At 45.4% G+C, this 19,665-nt stretch overlaps 1 protein-coding gene across 1 annotated transcript in view; it reads left to right on the top strand.

Annotated features, from left to right (window-relative positions):
• The first annotated feature begins 1,408 nt into the window (after positions 1-1,408).
• Agpat4 (1-acylglycerol-3-phosphate O-acyltransferase 4) overlaps positions 1,409-19,665 on the top strand; it is an 81,587-nt gene continuing 63,330 nt past the window's right edge. Inside the window, 3 exon segments of the mRNA XM_037200439.1 lie at positions 1,409-2,044; positions 9,279-9,376; positions 9,379-9,540. Of these exon segments, the coding sequence (XP_037056334.1) occupies positions 1,863-2,044; positions 9,279-9,376; positions 9,379-9,540 (442 nt within the window). The 5' untranslated portion in view covers positions 1,409-1,862.

The following is a 19,665-nucleotide window of genomic DNA, read 5'->3' as shown; positions in this document are numbered from 1 at the left end:
GTTCAGCATCCGCATGGTTCCCCTCCAGGGTTTGAAATGTTTCCTTTATTAACTGACATCGTCTCATGCTAAGCAGGAACACAGAGACGGTCACCCATTTAGAAGATGAATTTTCCTTTCTGCATTTCAGGTTTGGGTTTTATGTTGTGGGAACTTAAATTTTTTTTTCTCCAATTTTTCATGGACTCAACATATTTTAAAAATATGCAGTCCAGGCTTGGGAGGTCGCTCAGTGGGTAAGATGTTCGCTGCTCAAACATAAGGGCCTTATGGTCGGCACCTGTCTCAAAAGGTGGGCAAACAGCATGCGCCTGTAACCCAGCTCAGGGAGGGCGGAGAAGGGAGAATCCCAGGGTCTCACGGCTGGCCGTCTACTTAAGCAGGGGTTTCTGGTTCAGTACAAGACCCTATCTATACAGAGACTTTTGGGGGAGACATCTGACATGGACCTCTGGCCTCTGCAGGTACTCACACCCATACACCACATGGTATATACTTTCTTTTGAGCATCTTTTTAAATAGCTCTTGGCAATGAGACCAGCCAACTGGATTCCACAGGTTGTGTGTAAACACTGTAGTCGGCACGCTTTGAGGGTCAAGCCCTCAGTGAGGTGGGGAGAGCAAGGCTGACCATGAACATCCTGCCTGGAAGGAGGGCATGTCTGGGGTGCTCTGGGGCTGAGCATCAACAACTCATCATCACTCTACCTCAGACATGGGACCAGTGATGGGAATCTGGAGTGGTCTCGTGAGGTCGTGGTGAAGTTGCCCAGCTAGAACCTCTTGTCTTCAGAGAGTGTTACCGTGATTAAAGGCATGAGGCCTGGTCCAAATTTGGCCCTGCTCATGGCTGTAATCACCGCACTGGGGAGGCTGAGACAGGAAGACTGTTCTGTACTTGAAGTCCGTCAGACTACTTAGTGAGCCCTTGAGCTACAGTGGAAGACCCTGCTCAAAGAGGAAGGGAGGGAGGGAGGGAGGGAGGAAGAAGGGGTCCAGGGGACAGTTAAGCAAATAGAGGTGACTGTCACATCTAAGTCTGACCAACCCTACCAGCCCCAGGCCCATATACAAGTCGGAGAATCATCTCACAAACGTACCCTCTGACCTCCACAAGCATAGTCCTGCGCCCCCCGCCCCTCTCTCTCTCTCTCTCTCTCTTCTCTCTCTCTCTCTCTCTCTCTTCCTCCCTCTCTCTCTCTCTCTCCTCCCCTCCCCTCCCCCCATGTCCTCATGATGAAGAGAAAGGTCATCTTTCTGCCTCTATTTTTTCCATCTGTTCTTCTGAGTTTTTCGTTTCCTTGGATATGAAGCTCTTTATATTTGCTTTTCTCCTGTAAGCGTCTCAGAACTATTAAATATAAACAAAGATGTATATTTTCTGTGTCTTCTGTATTTACCATCCTGTCCTTAGATCCTGGAGAGGGATGAAGGACTGTTCATTAGAGGACATAATGAAGTCCAGAGTGATTTATGGGCTCCATGGTTTGGCATTCTTTAATGGACACGGAGTACCACACAGACAACTTGGACAGAGCCCTGTTCTATGAAATTTTAAAATAAGCTAATTTTATATAAGCGTCTGCCAAACCATTAGACCATGATGAGATTTTAATTGAGGAATATTTTGGTTCAAGATGGTCCTGTGGACAGTTAAATCCAGTCTGGAACACTTTCTCTCTGTATTGTTTTTGGGACTTAGGCCAACATCGTTGCAGAGATTCTGAAACCTAAATTTAACCTGTTTGTCAGGACGAAGCGGCTTGCTTGGGGTTGCACAGATTCCTCGCCATCTTTGCGGAGAATGGCTAAACTCATCCAGCGGAAGTGCACCCCGTAATCAGAATGCTCTATACCCCAAGATGACTTCACCCATCCCTCCCAGGATGGCACCAGTCCCCTCCCATTGCCCCTGGCTGATCTCTGCCCCACAGACCACAAACACTGGCCTAGAAACTGAATTTGTCAACGGTGCCCACCGAAGCGGCACTTGCGCTCATCATGTATCTGGTCACTCGGGTCTCCTCGGGGACCTTTCGTGCAGGTGGGTGTTGTGGAAGGGTTTGGGAAGGACCCGGTAACTTACCTTTGCCCATTCTTCCTGAGGTGGTTACCTTGGGCCAGGCTCCAGGCAAGCTGGCTTGCACAAGCATGGTGTGCATGTATGTGTGAGGTGAGTGTACACACCTATGTGGGATGTGAGGTGTATGTGGACAAGTATGTGTGTTTGATATGTGTAGTATGTGAGTGCATGTATATATGGGATGCATTGTGTATATATACTAAGATATCTGCTGTTAACATTCTGGCTAGCCTTTGGTTGTTCTTTCTATATTTAATTTCAGAATTGTAATTCTGTATAATTTTGTACCCTTTGTCATTCAATATCATAGTGAAAATTTATCCTTTTCACTATAAATCTGCTGTAGGACAGTTAATTTTCTCCTTGAGATGGATCACCAGGGGTCGGTCTGATCGATCAAGTAGTGTGAAGATGTTTAGGGCCCTGAATGTGCTTGATTGCACAAAGAAGACAAGTGCGTTTGTATTCCATGGAAGCTATGAGTCCCACTGGGCCTCAGTTCCTTCAGAATGGGGCATTATAGTTACAAACAAACAAGCTTTGTTCGAATGGAGCCTTCAGCTTCTTTGTTCTCTCTTTGTGTTTTGTCCAGTGCTCTGGATTTGGAGATGCTAAGGTTCTCAGATGGTTGTAATGCTGGTGCTCAGTTGGCATGGAACTTACTTTCAGCAACTCTTTTTTTCTTTTTCTTTCTTTCTTTTTTTCTTTTTTTTTTTTTGAAACAGGGTTTCTCTGTGTAGCTCTGGCTATCCTGAAATCTATCTCTCTGGAGATCAAGCTGGCTTTTACCTCCCAAGTGCTGGGATTAAAGGCTTGGCCCGTTATTGCCCAACCAAGTTCGGCATTACTTAGGTTGATTTACTTAAGAACACAGGAAGAGATTTGGCCTCTCTACAAATCTGGTCTGGTTGGGTGCTATAACATGAGCGATAGATACATAGATGATTGATAGTTAGTTAGATAGATAGATAGATAGATAGATAGATAGATAGATAGATGGATGGATGGATGGATGGATGACGGACGGACGGACGGACGGACGGACGGACAGACAGACAGACAGATAGATAGATAGATAGAAATGGTGGGTGGGTGGGTAGATGATTTTAAAATGAAACTGTTGAGTCCTAGTTCTGGTTTGGACTCGGCCTCTCCTCCTGAGTGTGGTTGTTCTCCTGCTTTCTTCATAGCCGCAGATCCCGGGATGAGGCAGAGTGCGTAGGTCTCCTATTTGTTTAAGCTGTGTCTCTGTTTAGAGAAGAGTACAGTTTGAACTCTCCTGGGTGGAGTCTGCCTGTGTCTCCATCGATACAGCTAGGCAGCAAATGGACCTGTCTGCTTTAGCATCCATAGCATGTCAAGAATAGAAAGACCGTGTGTCTGTGTGTGCGCGCACTTGTGTAGCTCAGTGTCCATAAGCTCCATGTTAGACGTCCTCCCTCCCTCCCTCCCTCCCCCTTCCTCTGTGTGTGTGTGTGTGTGTGTGTGTGTGTGTGTGTGTGTGCCATGTGCATACAGTGCCTGCAGAGGTCAGGAGAGGGCATCAGAATCTCTAGAATGGGAGTGGCAAATGCTTGAGAGCCCCCATGTGTGTGCTGGGACTTGAACCCAGGTCCTCTGTAGGAACAGCTAGTGCTCTTAACCCTGGAGCCGTCTTACCTGCCTGGTCCTTAGAGTGTTTGAGGAGCATCTTCTCCCATCCCAAGTCCCTGCCAGGAAGCATAGATGAGAATGAAAGCATGGAGAATGGGCAACGTGACCTGCTTCGAGACACACCGAGGAGACACCAGCGTCTAAGTAAGATGGACGGAGGATCTAACTAAGAGGAGGAAGACAGTCCGCCCCAGCCCACAACTTCCTCAGAAACACCACACTACTCTGTCTTAGCCACTTCCTCCTCGCTCGCTCGCTTTATTGGAAGCGAGAGAACTTCCATGCTGTAGTATCGCCCTCGTATCTCAGACACGCCATTCTCTTCACCCTCACAACCGCCTGGGTAGATGGAGCCACTCTGATTTCACAGAGAGAAACTGACAGACTGGGAAGTGGCCGAGCTTGGATTTGGGTCTGAGCTGCCAGGTTCAGGTCTCATTCTGCAGAAACAGTAAATCACAGATCTAAGCCATAACTCTTCTACTAGTCAGGGCACTGTTAGTAGAGGGCTGTGGATGGAACACAGAGGAGAGGTGGTTCGATCTCTTTGTCTCTATCTGTCTGTCTGTCTATCTATCTATCTATCATCTATCTATCTTCTATTTCTCTATCTATCATCAATAATCTTATCTTCTATCATCTGCCATCTATCTTTCTATCTATCTCTCTATCATCTATCATCTCACTTCTATTTATCATCTATCTACCTGTCTATTATCTATCTATCTCTCTATCATCTATCTCTCTATCATCTATCATCATCTGTCACTTATTATGTGTCATCTATGTCTATTACCTATCATCTCTCTATATATATTTATCTCTTTATTTACCATCTATCACCCATCTATCATTTATCTACTACAACCTATGCATCTATCATCTATTTGTAAATCTATTATTGACCAATCACCTCTCTATCACCAATCTATATCTAGCTACCCTTGATCTATCATCTGTAATTACTATGGATCTGTCATTCATCCTATCTATCTATCTATCTATCTATCTATCTATCTATCTATCATCTACCACCTCTCTCCTTACACCTGCCTCATGCTGATTCATCTATGGGGAAACTGATGGCTGAGGAGATTAAAGCCACCGTCACTGTGTTGATCACTTGCATCTTTATTTACAAAGTTATAACTTAGAAACAGCTTTGTAGTTATGTGTTGATCTCTGAATCCCGTAAGTTATTGCTTGGATGTTCTCAGAAGTAGTGTGCAATTCTTTCATACTCTTGCCTCATAAGATAATAGACCACACGAGTGGTTTTACTGCGATGATTTCCCACATATTCTAAGAACTTCCAAGGTGAAAAAAAATAGGCAAAGTATCTTACAATGTTCTCTCGCTATTTTCATCTCGGTTTAGATATTTATACCATCTTTTCTCAGCCTGATGTGAAATTGGCTAATTGCCACATTTAGAAGAGAAAGTTCTTTTTAATTCAGAATGGCAAGTCCCCCAAGCTTCTTTCTGGAATTAACATTCATATCATCTTTTCCACATCAGACGCACCTGATTGCCTCTCTAATGATATAGTGCTCTCTCTCACTCTCTCTCTCTCTCCCCCTCCTCTCCCTCCCTCTTTCCCTCTCTTTCACATTGTTCTTCAGGTGATTATCTGACTTATTTTGTTTTACATATAAGTTTGATAAACTCTGTATTAGGTTATTTTCTATCTCTATAACAAATACTAGAACCTGAATGGTGTATCAAGAAAAAAGATTTCCCTAATTTTCAGTTCTGGGGGTTCTGCTTCTCCTTGGCTTTTGGTTGTCTTAGTCAGGGTTTCTATTGCGGTGGAGAAACACCATGACCAAAATGTAAGTTGGGGAGGAAAGGGTTGATTTGGCTTACACTTCCATATTGTTGTTCATCATCAAAGGAAGTCAGGACAGGAACCCAAACAGGATAGGAACCTGGGGGCAGGAGCTGATGCAGAGGCCATGGAGGGTGCTGCTTACTGACTTGCTCCCCGTGGCTTGCTCAGCCTGCTTTCTTATAGGACACAGGACCACCAGCCCAGGGATGGCCCCACCCACCATCAGTCGGGCTCTCGCCCATCAATCACTAATTAAGAAAATGCCTTACAGCTGGATCTCATGGAGGCGTTTTCTTGTTTGAGGCGCTGTCCTTCCAGACAACTCTAGTCTGTGTGTCAAGTTGACACAAGACTAGCCGGCACATGGTGCTGGCATTATGGCGGGTGCCCTCACGATGGCGGACACATGTGAGAGTCAAAGTTCACCTGTCAAGACAGGAAACCAGAGACTGAGAACTCTCCAGAGAACTAGCGTATCCCATGAGACTTATGGTAATCTCTTCCAAGGGCAATTCCCCCCATGACCTAGCCACCTTCCTCTAGACCCCCTCCCCCCCCATCAAAGCTTCTACCACCTGAACATCAACACGCTGAGGCCCAAGCATCTAGAACATGAATCTCTGGTGGACAAACCTCATCCAGACTGTGGAAGTCAAATTAAGTTCCACAGAGCCAAGAAACATTATCTCCTTTAGAATTTTGATTAAAATGGAGTAACCACTAGATCACAGCTTCAAATCCAAGCTACCCAGGGAACCCCCAAGTCTTTACCTACACCTTAACACATGTGAAAACATATGTGGCCATTAACAAGCCAACCCAGAGAAGCTAAGGCCTCTCTGGTTCCTCTTATGACGTGTCAATATGTGTGACGTCCCTTAACATCACTGGCACCATGTTAGTCGCTGGCTAGTGTGCCATCAGAGAAGGTTTACCAGAGGGTGTGATAGTTCTTGGAATTTAACAGTGGAGAGAGGAAACTTGATTCCTGACATTGAGCAGAACAGTGAGGAAGCCAGCATTTAATCCCTACACATCACTTACCAGTGACTTCTTTTTCTGAGTGTCCAGTCCTCAAGGCAAGGGATTTGTCAAATTCTCACAATGTTAGACCCCCCGAAACCCAATGAAGACTTAAACTTACTTGTGCCCAGATTGTTTTGACGCTATTTGTGGTTAATGCAGGAACAGTGAATAAGTTCCGGGGCTGTTCAACATTTAACTGCTAATGTCGCCAGGCCGTAGCCTGTGTGAGGTACCTCTGGGTATGTTGTAGCATGAATCCTAATGGGTCACAGTAAAAACCTGGAGCCAGATTTTGGGGTAAATGCTGAAAGATCAGAGAGACAAAGGACCAAGCCACAGCCACCTCTTACCTCACCAACTCCTCAGCCGAAAAGAACCTGAGCTTCTGTCTCCTCCCGCCTTATAGTCCTCTTTCTGCCCAGCCATGTCACTTCCTGTCTCCACCTCCCTAGTGCTGGGATTAAAGGCGTGAGATCCCAAGGGCTGGGATCAAAGGTGTGTGCCACCACTGCCTGGCTCTGTTTCCCTTTTAGACTGGATCAATCTTGTGTAGAACTCAGAGATCCGTCTGCTTCTGCCTCTCAAGTGCTGGGATTAAAAGTGTGCACCACCACTGCCTGGCCTCAATGGCTAACTAGTGGCTGGGCTCTAAAATCTGATCTTCAGGTAAGCTTTATTTGTTAGATCACAAACAAAATCTCACCACAGTATGTGGTCACTGACGTCCAGTTAGAGCAGAGCAAGCTGCTAGTTTCATGCTACAGTTCCAAAGAGAAAGGTTTGGGGTGTGTTGGAACCACGGAGGAAGTTTCACAGGCTGGGAATGTCTGGGAGTAAATGTGGGAAGGACCAAAGTGCAGGGTTGGAGATTGCAACCCGAAAGCCAGAGTGGAGCACCTGTGACCCAGAGGATGGGCCATGTCTGCTGTGCCAAGCTGACTGCTAAGGTATTGGGCCTGCTTTCCCCATACATTTCTCTCCTTCCAGAAAGGTCTGGGAATTGCACAGGCTTGCAGGTACCTCCCTGAAATCCTTAGCAAGTATCAGGATTCCTCCTGTGCTCTTCCTCACTGTCAAGACCACCTTAAAGTCAGCACAGGTGACCTAAAATTGAGTCCCTGTTTCCATTTCCCCACCCTCCAGTGTCCTTTGTGACTGAACTACATTGCAGGCCACCCTGTCTTTTGCCCTTTGGGAAATGTGTGAGCCGCTTCACAGAGAAGAGTTTTGAGTCTGGGGGAACAATGCCATGCTCACAGTCTAGGGGCAGAACAGCCCAGACAGGGGCAGGGCAGAGAGACTGAAGCCCTAAAATCAGCTATCAATTGCATGACCTTAAATCATCACCCAGCCTGGGAACTACCCCATTCTTTGCTCTGAAAAATGGTTCAGTTGGTAGGGTCCTTGCCTTGCATGCCTGAAGCTCTGGGATTCATCCCCAGAACCGCATAAACCTGGTGAGTTGGCACACACCCATAACCCCAGCATTCAGGAGGTGGGAGCAGGAGGGTCAGGAGTTCAAGGTCACCATTCCTGGCTACTCAGTGAGTTTGAGGTCGGCCTGGGGAACATGAGACCCTGTCCGAAAACAAAAGCCTCAACGCGTGGGATTCTTGGGAGTCTCGGATAAGCTAATAGATGTGAACGTCCACAGATTGGTCATCTTTGGCATGATAGCAAATGAACGATTTTACCCTTTGCCAGCTGTGAGGAATTTTCTCCTAAAGCTTGAGGCTTTTCTAGGTAGTCTGCAGTCATCTTGGCTCCTAGGAGAAGCGAGTCTGCCTCCACCCTTCTTCCAAGGCCCTTTCTGCTGAACTGTGAGGTCATTTAATTTTTTTGTTCCAGATCTAGAGGCTGGTTAATGGTCCTATGATGAGTCTGGCCTCTCTGGGCAGGCTGAGTTTCTTTCTGACTTAACAACTCTTATGGGGTGGGTACACACATATCTGCACGAATTTTTTTATGTATATGCATGTATGTATATATATGTACATATATATATATACATACACACACACACACATATATATATGTATATATATATGTATATATGAATGGCATTACAACCTTACACTGAGGATTGGCATAAGGTACTGGGAGAGAAGATGAGCTCCACAGTCCCAATTAGGACAGCAGGCAACTTAATGGCAGATTGAATTGTCCACTGGAGTAAATGGGAACTAGTCTAAGGCCCTTGAGGGTAGAGCCAAGCGCAGCTGGGTCCCTCCAATGTCACGGGGTAATCTTGAGTTCAGGGAAGTCCTGTCAGCAGGAAGAGGTGAGGTCAGGTCCATAGGAAAGCAAGCAGAGGGAGATGGGGAAGGGTTGGGTAGTGCTGTGTCGCCTGAGGAAGGCCCCGAGGAGGGGCCACTCCGTGAGTCTGGGAATCTGTGCCACCATGGCTGCTGTTTGAACGGCGACTTGAATGACCTTGGTCTAGTCGCTTCCCTTTCCCAGGCCTGGTTCCTTACCTCTTATAAAGGTACCAACCCCAAAGGCTGCTGGGAGGATTCAAGGGAAGATTGCCCGATCAGGGCCCAGACCGTGCCAGATAAGAAGCAAACTGTATAAAGAACAGTCAGTCAACTTTTACCTTCCAGCCTATCCTCTTCCTGCAAGTGTGTTAGCTGGAATCTAAAGCACACCATGCTTTTGCTAATGTCTGCCGTTCATGTGTTTCAGACACTGTCCTGAGCCCCGGATCTCTCTCCCTCCTGGAGCTATCCCACCATACCCATTTCTCTATTTTGAGAACCCCTCCCACGTCATGGACCTCATCGGCTGCTGAAATCCCAGTTTCTATGTCACCTGGTCTTCTGCTACGTGTTCATCGCCTCGGGGCTCATTGTCAACGCCATCCAGCTGTGCACACTGGTCCTCTGGCCCATCGACAAGCAGCTGTTCCGCAAGATCAATGGCCGACTGTGCTACTGCGTCTCCAGCCGTAAGACCCGCGCCCCTCCTTCCTTCCTTCGTTCATGCTTGCTTCTTCCCTGAGATGGGAGGCTCATCACACACATTCGCTGGGCTGGGCTGCTGTGTCTCGCTCTTGGTTGCTTTAGATCTGAAATGCCCATTTTTTTCCCCCCATGCTACAAAAAAAAAAAAAAAAAAAAAAAAAAATTATCCTGCCAGTGAGAAATGCCAGTAGCACAAAGCTGTTCAGCCAGGAAGGGCGAACTGGGCACAGTAAATATAGCTTCTGTAGCCGCTTCTCCCACTTTCCTTCTCAGAAGTGAGTGGTCCGTTTTTGCTTTGTTATCTGATGGTAGTTGTGTATGGCTGGTGTATACCCGAGAGCAGGGGGATCTCTCTGGGTCTGTGGGTAGATACACAGTTCACACGCAGCTTCGGTGTGGTTTGGTTTGCTGGAAGTCAAGAATATATGCGTCTTTAAAAACTAAATGGCAACATACATGCCATCTTTCTCTCCCTGATTTTGTTTTTTCCTTCTTATTTTGTGATCATCATAGACGAATGTGGCGTTGTAAGAGACAAAACAGTGAAGTCCCAAATTCCCTACAGGGTGATGTAAGGGGAAAAAGGGATGAACATGACTCTACACCCAAGCACCTTGCACTGGTTCCCATTAACCGCAGGTAGCTGTATTAGACAGGGATCTCTAGAGGATATATATACATTCTAATAAGTCTAATAACTTATTCACTCTAACAAGTCACATATATGCCTATATATGGCACACACACACACACACACACACACACACACACACACACACACGTATGTGACTTGAGTGGCTTATGGCTGTGGGTCAGCTAGTCCAATAATGGCTGTTTCTCGATGGAAGTTTCAAGATTGTTGTCCAGTCCATGAGGCTGGATGTCTCAACTGGTCTTCAGTGTGTGTTGGACTCCCCAAGAAGTAGGCTCTAGGCTCCATGCCAGGGAAGGAATGCTCAGCAGCAGGACAGATAAACTCACCAGTGAGAACGAGGCAAGCAGGCAAAGAGCAAAAGCTTCCTTCTTCCATGTCCTTTATATAGGCTGCCATGAAAAGGGTGGTCTGGATTTAGGATGGGTCTTTCCACCTCAAAAGACCTGGAGTTAAGGTGGGTCATTCTATCTCAAAAGATTCACATAACTAAAAATCCCCCACAGGTGTGTCTAGCCACTTGGGTTTTTAGTTGATTCCAGACTTAGTCAAGTTAAGAACTAAGATTAGCCCTGTCGTAGTAGATCATTGGAGTACAGTATTGTAGCCAGGAAATTCATGTTCATATAACCCACCAAACACGCTTAGCTTTCTTCATGTTGTGTGTGTACACACGTATATGCACATATGTATGTGTGTCTGTGCATGCTTGTGTGTGTGTATGTGTGTGTGTGTTTGTGTGTTTGTGCTAAGCCGTTGACACATAACTCACTTGGCCAGAGCTTCCACAATGAAAGCAAGGTATCAGTATATTGCAACATCTAGTGGTGAGTTCTGTACTGATGAATGCTAAGCTGATAATTATTCCCTAACCTAGAAAATACTGTTTCATTATCAATTATATATATTATATATATATATACACATATATATATATGACTGAAAATATATTCAAAATATGGCCTCTTTCATTCAACTAAGCCATGAGAATATCCATGTAACCTTAGATTATGGCCAAGAGACAGAACTATTATCTTTCTGAAACAAAGAACAATGAAGTTAAGCCTAAACCTGCTTCTTACAACAGGAAATCCTCTACTGGCGGTTTTTATTTTGCTTTTGTTTTTGAGACAGGGTGTCACTATATAATTCAATCTAGCTTCGAGCTTGGTAATCTGACTTCCCCGACTCTTGAATGTGTTACTGTGCCCAGCTTTATTATCTTCCAGTGTGTGTGTACCTGTGTGCACATTTGTGCATGTGAATGTAGATGATGCCCATGGAGGCCAGGAGACTCCATCAGATTCCCTGGAACTGGAGTTACAGGTGGTTGTGAGTCTTCTGACTTAGGTGCTGGGAACTGGACTCCAGTCTTCTGCAAGAGCTGGAGTGTACCCTGTGGATAACTGCACCATCTATCCAGCCCCATATACTTTTAATTGACACAATGATCATGTATGTTTGTACGGTCTATGCAGTGCCGTGTTACACATACCCAAAGCGGGGTAGCGGGTACATCCATCATCTCGCGCACTTTTTACTCTTTGTGTTGGGAACATTTCAGATCCTCTCTGCACACTCTACAACCACACAATACACAATTAATCTTCGTGCTTCTCCTCCCATGCCATTACGCCGCCTCTACAAGTACACCCACATGGAGAAGCTTTTAAGCTTGTTACAATTACCATTTCCAAATTCTGCTTTTGATGTGTGTGTCCCTTGTCTGGAGACCCACGTCACAAAACGTTTCCTCTCCACTTTCTTCTGGTAATTTTGCAGTTTCTGGTCTCACATTTAAGCCTCCACTCTAAGTTGATTCAGTACATGGCGAAAGATGTGCTGGTTCCATTCTCCTGCCTTTGGACACCCAGTTTTCCCAATTCCAAGTGTCTAGGAGACCGTTTTCTCTGATGTATGCCTTGGTTGCCAGTCAGTGCTGTAAACACAGTTTTCTTCTCAGGTTCTTTGTTCTGTTCTCTTGGGGTAGGGGTCTATCCTAGGCCAGCACTCGGCTGTTTTAGTGCCGTGGCTTTGTGGAATGTTTGAAGTCGAGCTATACCCCTCTGCTCCCAATTGTCCCTTTGCCCCTTGGCTCACAAATGCTTTGGCTATGCAGAGTCTCTTGTGGTTCCATACACATTTTATGAGTGAGTATTTTGTTTGTTTGTTTTCTATTTCTGAGAAGAATGCCAGTGGTATTTGTTAGGGGTTATATTACATCTGTGGATTCCCTTTGGGCCGTCTGGACATTTTAACAATATTCATTTTTTCATGCACATGGAATGTCTTTCTCTGTGTGTGCACACGTGTGTGTGTGCCCCCTCTAACTTTTCTTTCCTCTTTGGTGGTGCTGATGAAGGCCTCAGGCCTGACACATAAGCGCTGCGCCACTCAGCTGCCCCCTCTACCCCCTCCTCCATTCCTTTAACCCGGGTTTTGTGGTTTTCATTGTAGAGATCACGTGATTCCTGGGCTAGGTTTTTCCCTGCGTGTTTTATGATTTTCTCGGCCCTTGTGTGTGAGATGGCTTTCTGATTCCTCCCCGAGCTGCTTCACTGTGGTTGTGCAGTGCTGCTGATTTTTATGTGTCAGTTTTGTGTCTTACAACCTGATTGTTTGTTTGTCCGTCTTACTGGGGTATTGTGTTTGCTTTTGGTGGAGCCTTTAGTTTTTCTCTATGTCTAAAATCATGTCATCTGTGAACAGGGATATTAGCCCCTACTTTTTCTTAGATGCCATTATTCTTTATGTTACTGCCCTAGGTGAGACTTCCAATGCTAAGGTAGAGTGGTGAATGTAGATTGCCCGTTCTTGACCTAGAGGAGAGAAGCGCAGCCTCATGGAAGTTGTTGGCTGAGATTCTGTGTTCACGGAAGAACATTCCTTCTGTGTATAATTAGGGTGGGGACAGTTTAATCAGGCAGCGATACTGGATTTTATAAAATGCTTTTTTTGTACCTATTTGAGATAACTACAGGTGTTTGGCCTTCATCCTATGATGTAATGGATTACTATGTTCATTGATTTGATTTTGTTAAACTATTCTTGCATTCCTGAGGTAAATCATGGTATATAATCTTTTGGATCATATATATATATATATATATATATATTATATATATATATATATATATATATGTTGTTGTTGGCTATTTTATCAAGAATTTTTGTATGTTTTCATAGGGGACATTGGGCTGTAGTTTCTTCTTTCTTTCTCTCCTTCCTTCTTTCCTTCCTTTCTTTTTCCTTTCTTGTAGTTTCAATTTTGGTATTACAATAATGTTGGCCTGATAGAATAAGCATGGATAGGTTTCTTCTGTTTCTGTTTTTGTTTGTTGTTGTTTGTTTTTTCCTTTGTGATTTGAGAAAATACAGCGTCAGTTCTTGGTAAAGAGCTTGGTAAAATTGAAGCGTTGGGCCGGCTTTTCTTTCTTGGGAGACTCTGACTCACCGGTTCTCTCCTGCAGTTCATTGTTTTCCTTCAAGTTTTCTGGTTCACTTTTGGCAGCTTGTACGTTCCAGAAATGTAGCCGTTCTTCTAGGTCATCCAAGTTGTTGGCGGCTAGCTCTTCGGAACAGTCCCTGATGACCTTTGTTTCTGTGGCACAGGTTCGAGTCTCCTTTCTCCTCCCTGCTTTAGTTGTTGTGGACTTCTCTCTGTTTTGCTTGGTTAGTGCAGCGAAACATTCATTTTGTTTTTGTAAAACTTCGTAAACAAGGCCAGGTTTGTTTCATTTATCTTTCCTATTATCTCCATTCTATTTGTTTCTTCTCTGGTCTCTGTTACTTTTCTTCCACCAAGTTTAGGTTTGTTTTTTATTCTCATTTTTTTTTAGCTCCTGGATTTGTATCCTTGGGTTGATTACCTGAATCTTTTCTCTATATTTGATATAGCTGCTTATTTCTGCAAGCTCTCCCTCTTAGTTCAGCTTTGGATTTATCCCGAAGGATTTAGTATATTGCATTTCCATTTTTATTTGTTTCAAGGAATTTTGAATTGTCTTTCTAACTCCTATTTTGAATTCCTTTTAGGTAATCCATCACTTTCGTTTTCTAGTCTACTGGAAGGAGAGTTACCATGTTTCCTGAGAAGTGTGGTCGCCTCTCGTTTATCGTCGTTTCTTTGTCTTGTGTCTCTACATTGCCATTTGCACATGCAGTGGGTCAGTTAGCTCCCCTGGTTTTGTAGGGTGACTCCCGTGGTAAAAGACGCTCTTCCAGCTCCGTGTGGGGCGTGGCTTGAGTACGCCATGTTGGCCTTGTTCTGAAGTTGGCACCGTAGTTGCCTGAGCAGCGTCATGAGCTGTAATAAACGTTGGCAACGTTTGTGTGTGTGTGTGTGTGTGTGTGTGTGTGTGTCTGTTGGAAATTTCTGGAAAGTGGAACAGTTCCCTGACTGCCCTGACTGTATGTAGTGTTGCTCACCTTTGGGGTCAGTAAACACATGTAGGTGTTGTGTCTAAGTGGGGAGAGTGTGTACATTGTAGTGTGTGAGGACCACACTGATGGCCAGGGTAGTTTCCTAGCTCTGTGTTTGAGCTTGGAAGGTGTCTTTGCAGAACCTTTCTGTAAGGCTAAGGGTGTGGGGGAAGGGAACTGGCAGCCTGCTCAGGGAGGGCATCCTAGCTGCTTCCTGGTGTCTGGGTCGGCCAAGAAGCTCAAGGAAGGCTAGATACCTTCCAGGCCATGGGATGGTGAGTGGCCCAGCTTGACTACCTCGCAGGACACATGATAGATCAAGCTTTTCCTGGCAAGCTGACTAGCTGTTCCCCAGGTTCAAAGATGGGTAAGCGGGACCATCTGTCTACTCCCCAGGTGTCTCTGTGGGCTGAGCTGCTTAGGAGGCATCTCAGTTGCTTCCTGGGGGGAAAGTGTGGGTAGACACAACCACCTGCCTGCTTTCCCAGGGGGGGCCCGTGGACTGAGCTACTTAGGATGGCAGCCTGTTGCTTCCTGTGGTGTGGGAGTGTAGCAGGGCCACCTGGCTGGTTTAAGAGCCAAGATGAAGTAGTTGGAGACAGCTGCCAGGTTGCTTCACAGAAGCCCTGCTGGGCATGTCTCAAGATGGCGTTTTGTAGCATGGATCTGGGTCAGGCGTGGTACATGGCAGGCTTTCCTGTAGAGCCATGTAGCAGTATAGCAAAGGCTGCATGCCCCTCCCCCCCAGCAGGCACGCTCTGGGTATCTGTCTGTTTACTGAGCAATCCCTCTTGGGATGTATGGAAGAAAGGCGTTATGTAACTCAGTCCCTTTATAAGCCAATGAGTGGCCCTGTTCTGTGCATCCCTGCATTCCCCCACAGGACTGTGGGGTTCTGCCTGACACAGTGAGAACAGCTGTTTGATATTTGTTTCCCTCCTTGGTTGTGGAGAGAAGCACTTGCAGCACTTCGAGTCAGCCATCTTGCAATCCCATCATCCTTTATGTGCCATATTTTATAAATTTCAAAAATACTTATGAGGGAAAAAACGTGACAGCCACATCTTTCCTCAGGATCCCTTTACCGGCTCGGAGTTCCCACATACATCTGATACTGCTTCTGATGCTTGTATTGGAGGGTTTTACATATACGTCAGGAATGTTCACGGAATCGGAAGACTAGGAGTCTTCAATCCATCGTCTGTGGCTTATTGGATGCAAACACCCATTCAGCCCATACCATGTGGTGTGCCTTCCTAGGCCACCTTTATTCGGTTCTAGTATTAAGGCATCTATAGTGGTGTAGAAAAAGGAAATCTTTGTCAGAGCCCAGCAGAGAAAGAAGTAGGTGGAACTGTGGCTGTGTGAAGAGGGAAGGATTTGCATCGTTAAGGGAGAGAAGTTAGCTGACTGAGATGAATATTACATTTTTAAAAATATTGTTTCACACTGCAGCAGGAGGGGCTATCTATATAAAATCAGGCTTATCAAAGCAATGCTGGTTGTATTTTTTTATATAAAAAAATAACATTTAGAGGTCTTGCATATACTTCAGGTTTGCACTGTCATAAGCCCTGTCCAAATTTCAAACAGATGGCTAAGAGCCGGGCTTTTCAGTTGGAGTTAGAAGTCAGCAGTGAGGTTCAGGCTCACGTCTAAGAGCGGGATTACTCGTGAAGATATTTGGAGGGGCCTTTACATACTCGTTTCTAATGGAAATTAAAATAAGTCACAATTTAGTAAGAAAGATGATTTTTTTTTTCTCATTACAAACAAACCAAAATATTCAGGATAAATTCCAGATGAAACTCCAGAATTAACTATTTGAGACAATTGGCATTTCAGGGCTGAGTGAAGTTAGGGTAAGCGGTCTAAATATACTGAAAGACCTGCTGTCTTGGTCTGTCTCACATGCTCTGTCCCTGTTTCCCCAAGACACTGCTCATGGGCTTTAGGTCATTAGCAGTACAGTCATTTCTGCAGTGGTGTGAATAGAAAGGGGGTGAGCTCTCTGTGAGGAGCCAGCGTGGTTCCTGGGGACAGAGAATGTGGTCCGAAGGGTGTGATCCATGCAGGGCATGGCTCATGGGTTCCATCTGATGCATCTGATGAGGAACTGTGCCCCCATCTCCACGGCACCCCTTAGCTGGTGTCCCAGTGTTAAAGAGCAGAGTCAGTTTTTAACCCATCTTGTTTTCCCAGCTTTCCCTGATTGAAAAACTGCAAAAGGCCAGACTGTGTGAGGCGCTCTCCTGGGCCTTGATTCTGCAGCCTACAGGCGACAGTCTGGGCAGCACCTTGACCAGTTGAGAGCTGGGCCATGTTGACTTGGCTTGCCTTACCATATTCTCTCCAAGTTAAGATTAAAACCTGTTCTTGGGGGTGGTAATGGCTTCTTCTGGCATATGAATCACTCAGAGCAGAAAATCTGCAGCGTCTATCATTGCCAGCCGATCCTCTAAGAGAAGGCAGGATGAACTGTTTCCTGGACTTGGACCCTGGTCACATTTCACTAACAAACTGTCGTCTTCCTTTCTTCTGTCAAATATTTGAGTTCCTTATTGTCACCAGTGAGTCCAGGGCAGCATCCAGCTCTGAGCACAATGGCCTCAGGGACAAAGCACAGTATGGACACGCCAGTCATCAGCAGGGCACAGGGAGCAGAGAATGTTGATTTAGCGGACTGGCCTGGGGGGTGGAGGCAGTGGTGGTGGGGGTGTGTCTGGCTGGCTGGTAGGTGATGCTTTGCCTTACTGCTCTTACATTGCCTCACTATCCAGACAGAAAGTGCTAAGTCACCCCCGCCCTGGGTGCTGGGAGAGGAGGGAGCCGCCTGAGCTGGTTCCTGTAAGGTGGAAAAGGAAGCCGCTTGTAAGAAGCAGGATGGAGGTTGGATCTCACCGCCTTTGCACTGTGCACATTAAGCTCCAGGACAGCGTTTCTCAACTTGTGAGAACCACCCCTGGGGTGTGTGTGTGTGTGTGTGTGTGTGTGTGTGTGTGTGTGTGAGAGAGAGAGAGAGAGAGAGAAATATCAGATATCCTGTATAGCCGATATTTACATTACAGTTCACAACAGTAGCAAAAATTACAGTTATGAAGTAGCAACAAAAATAATTTTATAGTTGGGGTCACCACAACATGAGGAGCCGTATTAAAGGGTCTCAGCGTTAGGAAGGTTGAGAACCCCTGCTCTAGGGGATCTGTGCTTTTCAATCTCTAGGGAAAGGAGGCTGAGGCAGGCTAGTCTGAGGTTTTTTGTTTTTTTTTTTTTTAATTCCTAACACTATAAACTTCCAAAAACAAACAAACAAACAAAACCAAAGCAAAACAAAACCAGAAAATTTCATGGTCTATTAATGTCAGGGAGAAAAGATGTTTTTGTTTTTGTGTTTTTTTTTTTTTCTAAGCAGGGCTAAAATGGAGCTGCTATTTTAGAAAGGAGGAGGAAATGAACATGCTTCTCTCCTCAGCCCCAGCCCCAGCTCTGGGGCCTGGCTGCCGAGTTCACTGTTCCTGCACACGGGTTCGGGAAGCCTGAGCCTGCTTAGGAGAGTCCACGAGCTGTGCTGCTCCTGGTTTCCAAGAGCTGCTGGCCACATCACCCCACACTGCTGGCCACATCACCCCACACTGCTGGCCACATCGCCCCACAGAGGCCTTCCCTGTGCAGGTCCACATGGGGGAAGGAGAGAAGCAACTTGCTGTGCTGGGAGGTCAAATAAAGTAGTCTAAAGATTTTTTAATGTGTGTGTGTGTGTGTGTGTGTGTGTGTGTGTGTGTGTGTGTGTGTCTGTCTGTCTGTCTGTGTGAATGTTAGTTTGTGTGCCTGAGTTCACATGCCCATGGAGACCAGAGGTATTAGATTCCCCCTGGAACTGGGGTTACAGGTAGCTGTGAGCTGCTGTCATGTGGTTGCTGGGAACTGTATCTAGGTCCTCTGCAAGAGCAGTACATGCTCTTAATCTGATATTTGAAAGAAAGATAAAAAGCCCTGAGGAGGCAAAGCATAGATAAAGAGAACAGATTAAAATAAGAGCTAAGCTAAGGCCAAGCATTCAAAACTAATAATAATAAGCTTTATTATTATTAAAACTGAGCCATTCTATAGCCTCCAAATAAAACATCCTGCCTACCTGCAGGCCAACCATTGACCAGTGCCACAAACCCTCAGTCCAAATGATAAGATCCCAGTCACTGCTGGAAGACAAAGAATGAGGTGCCCTGTACAAAATGCTTCCTAAGTTGCTTACAGTCAGACTGGAGATGTAGCTCAGTGGGTAGAGTGCTTGCCTAGCATGGGTTAGACCCTGGGCACTCATGTAAATCAGATGTGGTGATGCTTGAGTTCAAGGTCATCTTCAGCTACAAAGCTGGTTTGAAATTAGCCTAGGGTGTTGTGGAATGTTACTAGGCAAAGATGTGTTACATTTGTTTATGTTGTGGACTATTACTTTAACTGTATAAAGATGTGTTACATTTGTTTATGCTGTATTTGTTGAATTATGTTTACATAATTTAGATGTGTTGCATTTGTTTCACCTTGCCTGCCTAAGGCACCTGATTGGTTCAATAAAAAGCTGAACAGCCAATAGCTAGGCAGGAGAGGGATAGGTGGGGCTGGTGGGCAGAGAGAATAAGTCGGGGAGAAATCTGTGTTTGAGAGAAAGAGAGAAGAAGAAAGAGACAAGCCACCAGCTAGTCAGACACAAAAGAGGAGGACATACAGAAAGAAAGATAAAAAGCCCTGAGGAGGCAAAACATAGATAAAGAGAACAGATTAAAATAAGAGCTAAGCTAAGGCCAAGCATTCAGAACTAGTAATAATAAGTCTCTGTGTCATGATTTGGGAGCTGGTTGGTGGCCCAAAAGAAAAAGCTTGGTACACAAGGATATGTGAGATCTTGTCTCAAAAATAAACCGATAGGTAAATAAGTGAATTTTAAGATGAAGTTTAAAACTTTTTGAAAATGCAGGAGGCTGGGTAAGCATGCGTGTCTTTTTCTTCCTGTTATGGCTTGTTACTTGGGCAACTT

This window comes from Peromyscus leucopus, chromosome 8a (genome assembly GCF_004664715.2).
Source record: "Peromyscus leucopus breed LL Stock chromosome 8a, UCI_PerLeu_2.1, whole genome shotgun sequence".
In the NCBI taxonomy this organism is placed as follows: domain Eukaryota; kingdom Metazoa; phylum Chordata; class Mammalia; order Rodentia; family Cricetidae; genus Peromyscus; species Peromyscus leucopus.
Note: the sequence above shows the minus strand (reverse complement) of the source record. Positions and strands in the feature narration are given on the sequence as shown.